Genomic DNA, 5,052 nt, shown 5'->3' with positions numbered 1-5,052 from the left:
CCCACACATTCGATCTCTTGTCACAATTTGAGCCGTCTTGACTCGTGTCTCCTCGTGACTCGAGACCCCCTCACATTCCTCCTCTTGACACGAATTGAGGCGTCTATACCCACCTCTCCTCGTGTCTCGAGAGCCCTCGATCATTACGTCTCTTGACCCAATTCGAGACGAGAACAACTCGCCTCTCCTCGGGTCTGGAGATAACCACACATCCTTTTTCTCCATCTCGACTCTTCGAGACTCAACCTGAGGCCCATCCACTGGGCGCCACATGTTACGGCACAAGGCCCCTCTGTCTGTCGTGAGTCAATCGTATCCGCGAATCGGGGCCAGGAACCTCCCCAAAAGGCAGATCGATCGAAACTCGCCAAACATTTGGTCGTCCCGCATATCGGGGTCGCGACTACCCGATACACGTTACGACCCCTCCCTCTTGCAACTGAGCACTGGTATCAGGGTGCCCAGTCGCACCACGTTTTTGCCACACTCGGCACGCAGCCCGTCGGTAGCTGACTGTACCAAGTGTGACGTGTAGTTCTCTTGGCCGTACATCTACAGGTGACAAGTCTGTAGACACGTTTCCACTCTGCACCACGGGGAGGTAGAACTACGTAGCAGAGCTATCAGGAGTTTGTAATTACAATAAAGTACTGCCCCCCTCAGGGGGTTTGCACATTCCTTCAAGTACTGCCTCTCTCAGGGGTCTGTACCATTCACGGCAGTACGTCGTTCTCAGGGGGTTTGTAACATTCTTTCAAGAACTGCACCTCTCAGGGTCTTTATCTACATTTTGATATTCATCTATCCGTCGTTTTATCACCCAGCTTCTTATTATGTGGCTGACCGATCTTTCTCGAAATTGCCTTGAATTTATCTTTTAAGCAGTTCTATCGATTCACTAAACATGGAACTAATCTTTTTTCAAATCTTGACCTTAGGCCAATAATATCACAGACACAAGTAAGACAGTAAGTATGGTTTACCACCCATAAAAAGTACCCCTCCTAGCTATAGTTACCATCCAGGACCCTTTAAGATTCTGGCAAAAGAATCTGACCATAGAATCCCGCCAAGTGGGTTCCACAGAGCTTCCGTTCACACGAGGCAAACGGGCCAGTGAATTACCGCTTTTCAATCCGCTACTCTGCCATTGCCATCCTGGCAACGAATCCTACCAAGGCGACTCAACCAACTCCCGTTACACGTGGCAACTGGGCAGATGAACAGAAACACTGGTCAGAAGGTCCCAACCATCCCTTGTCCATCCGCTAGTTGGGTCCACCAAATTGATGTCCCAAGAGGCAAAGGATCCAACGAAAACAGTGGGCAACTACAGCGGGAAATCCCCAGCAACCCGGAGCCTACAATAATGGATTGGGTTCCGTTGCTCTGTCGAGGAGCCTGCGGAGCGTAAGCACTGCGGGCACCACCCAGAGCACCAGCGGGAAATTGGCATCCACCACGAGGACAACCATAACCGCCAAACCGACTCATCTCGATCTGGTTCCAGAGGGTGTTGTTTGATCCCTTCAAACGGGTTCGTAAGAATTCAATCAACTACTCTCCGATTCCATAGCTTCGAATGGTCAGTTGGTGACCACGGTTGCAGACGTAGCATCGAAGTAGATCCGTTACGGCCGGCCGGTACCAGCAGCAGCAGCCGAAGCAAAACACACCGTACACACCCGCACTACACAAAGAGTAAGTTTGTAATACATGACAATTTTACATTTCATCATCACTTGAACATTCGACCAGTTCCTTAAAAGCGAGAGCCGACCTTGAGCTCAAAGCGTTTCTCAAACTCTAGCTGGCCCAGCAAAAGAAGCGTATGAAGCCCACCCCAGACGGTTGCCGTGGCTTGACCAGCAACCAGGGGATATTGGCGACCCCCTTCATAGTGAGCACAGTAATACTCTATGTATGTGGCGTGTTGTCTGTTTGTATGAAACACGATGTTCTGTGTAATTTGTGACGTGTAAAATTTGACAATAGTTTGGCGACGTGATCCCGGAAATCCAGTTTACGGACGGGGTGCTGAAACCGCCGGCACCAGCGGGCGTTGCTGAACTCGGTCGTTGCAGGCGTCCTCCTTCGTTGAATGTTAATCGGCCTGCCCACAAGAATGCCCCGTATCCGGACAGGCCGAGAAGGGAAGTTCTCCTTTGTATTTAGAGAACATCAGACTCCGAGAACTTCATTGATGCTGGTCCTTTACGATAAGGCGCGAGACCACAAGGGATCTGCGGATCGAGTCGTGAAGAGGTCAAATCGGTCTTCGAGTGAATTCCGTGGACGTTCACAAACACTATACAGGAACCTGACTACACTCACGGACGCCTGGTACAGAAGAGATTCGAAAACCGGAAGCTAGAATTTTGTACGACTTTTGCGTTTCATTTTTCAAATATTCCTCCTTTTACTCCTCTTAATTGACTGTAGCCAGCAGTTTGAACGTAGCCTACTGTGGTGCTATCTTGTTGTGAGACGTACAAAGAAAAACTTTAATTTTCTAGAATCTAACATTTAAAATACAAAACTAAAACAAAAATCAAACGATTTGTAACCAACCGCTTACAGGCTGTAGCATCAAGTTTCCATCCGGGTAGATTTGTGATACATTACTGGCAGCATAAAACTAAATCGATGCATACGATTTCGTGTTAGAAAGGATGTTTAACTAGTACAGGAAACTTCTGGAGTCTTACTAAGACATCTGCTAATAAGAGTCTGATAAACCCGATTTTTCACCTTTGTATTTCGATAGTTTGATAAAATTATTTCACAGCTTTCATCATTATTTTTTCTTTGTCTTATAAGGTATTTTTATGGACCAGAATGTTCAGTCAAGCGGCCTCGTTTTATACTAGCATCCTTGTCGAGTTTAAACTTTCGACAGCTTTGAGTGCACCTTTGATTATCCACAGGAAGAGCAAAAAGAAAGCTGAAACGAGAACCAAATGGATAATTTAGTTTTCAACCACACTTAGGTGCCATTCAAATACTACGTAACGCAATTTTCGAACCCTCTCCCCCTTCCCATCTACGTAACACATTCGTATAAGATTTTCTGTGCAATATTCACAAAGCGTTACTAAAAATTTGAATGGTCACTGAGGGTGCTTTCAAATGACCAAGGTTTTGAAGTTGAGTTTTACCTGTGATAAACGCAAGAACTACGAGAGCGACAACTACGACAATGGCTATTGCGCTGCCACGATTATCCATATCCGCCTTTTGGCTGGTCATAACGATCACTGCTATATCAATGACAATGCAGAGCACCATTATTATGGCGTAATGAATTTTCATGTAGAGAATGTAAACTCTTATTAGTTCCGCACGTCGCTTTTGGGAGAAAAAAAAAACAAAAACTGATTAGTTGAGTAAGTCGAACAAAAAAACAGGTCAAAATAGAACCTTTACCTTATACAATCCTAACAGCAGCATTCCTGCGAAAAATAGAGCTCCCAATCCATTGACAATGGCCGAAACGCGATATTCTGTGAAACGATGTTAAAAAATATTAGTGATTTAATTTTAAAGTATGTACATTAAGGCATTTTGGAAACTTGAAATAAAAAATATGACTCATCAACAAAAAATATAAGCACCGGAAATTGTATCAGAGGAAACCTGCATTCAACACTATATTTGAAGTGGGTAAAGCAACCTTTGGTCTGACTAATACCGTGCACGCTTTCGGAAAGCTAAACTTCCCTAGCTAGGCCTACTTGATGGTTCGATCAGATAAGAAAAATTGGATTTTCTTCGCAATGTGGTTCGAAATTCTTGAAATTGAAAAAAAGCACATTTCCAGTAAATGACTTAATAAGAATTTACAAGGTAAAAAATTATTGAATTGGATTTCTAGGTTGTTGGACGAAAAATTTGATGCAAATACTCGTCATAAATACTTTAGAAATCGTACTTTTTGTCCTAGCATTAAAAATTGTTTAAATGGTAAGAGTAAAAGAGTCCTATTTTCATAGAATCGCTGTATTTCAGGTAAAAAATATTTTAAAATGTCAAATTTCGTTAAAAATATTGTGACCATCAATTCGAACCATCAAAGTTGATCTAATATCATCAAAGTTAAAAGCTATGTGAATTCAAAAATGAAGTGACAGTGCGCATGCATCTCATTTCCACAGAATTATGAACGGTACTCTAGGTTATTGGTTTATATTTTTCGTTCTTTTTATTTTGTCCCCTTATTGTCAACTCACCTGTACTATTGAGATTTTGGGCTCCGATGATGCCGGCAATGATAGTGTTGAGCGACCCGAGAATGCTCAGAACCGCGATAACGTAGGTCAGCACGATGAAAGTTTGATGGGACGGCATTTTCGAGCCTTGAGGTGGGATGTGATCTTAGTTCCGAATGTTTCCTGCAGTGAACTTTACCGATTTAGGAACACTTCAGCTGTTTTGAAACCAACTGATCGGCGTGACGTTTGGGGAAGTACTACTTCAACACGCGTGTAAGCGATATAGTGCACACGAAAACTGCCCACTAGCAACCCAGTAGTGGGAACTTTGTAGTAAACTTTGTGGGAGCTGCTGATAATGATCGATGAGAGTAGTTTACAAGTGAAAAAGGGGTATTCGATTACTCATATCTTGTTGTGTTGATTCAAATAAACTATTTGTAAGCGAAAGTAACACCTCGGAAGCAATGATTCGAGTCGAAAATATTCCTTGTAATCTGTGATTGCCAAGTACTTAATAGCTGATCCACTTGGAATTTGAATGCCTAAAAAAAATGATAGAATAAAAAATTCTCAAAAATGACAAAAATGACAAAAATCACAAAAATGACAAAAATGACAAAAATGACAAAAATGACAAAAATGACAAAACTGACAAAAATGAAAAAAATGACAAAAATGACAAACATTACAAAAATGACAAAAATAACAAAAATGACAAAAATGACAAAAATGACAAAAATGACAAAAATGACAAAAATGACAAAAATGACAAAAATGACAAAAATGACAAAAATGACAAAAATGACAAAAATGACAAAAATGACAAAAATGACAAAAA

The 5,052-nt window shown here is 42.1% G+C and overlaps 1 protein-coding gene across 1 annotated transcript; it reads right to left on the bottom strand.

The window, feature by feature from the left end:
• Positions 1-2,738: 2,738 nt before the first annotated feature.
• Positions 2,739-4,514, bottom strand: LOC129739931 (uncharacterized). Its single transcript, XM_055731482.1, has 4 exons — positions 4,230-4,514; positions 3,427-3,503; positions 3,159-3,348; positions 2,739-2,944 (listed from the first exon to the last, which is right to left on the bottom strand). The coding sequence occupies exons 1-4, from the start codon at positions 4,345-4,347 to the stop codon at positions 2,862-2,864; spliced, it is 468 nt and encodes a 155-aa protein (XP_055587457.1). The 5' UTR covers positions 4,348-4,514; the 3' UTR covers positions 2,739-2,861.
• Positions 4,515-5,052: the final 538 nt, after the last annotated feature.

The sequence above is a fragment of the Uranotaenia lowii genome, chromosome 1 (genome assembly GCF_029784155.1).
Source record: "Uranotaenia lowii strain MFRU-FL chromosome 1, ASM2978415v1, whole genome shotgun sequence".
Taxonomy (NCBI): domain Eukaryota; kingdom Metazoa; phylum Arthropoda; class Insecta; order Diptera; family Culicidae; genus Uranotaenia; species Uranotaenia lowii.
This window is presented reverse-complemented; position numbering and strand designations above follow the sequence as displayed.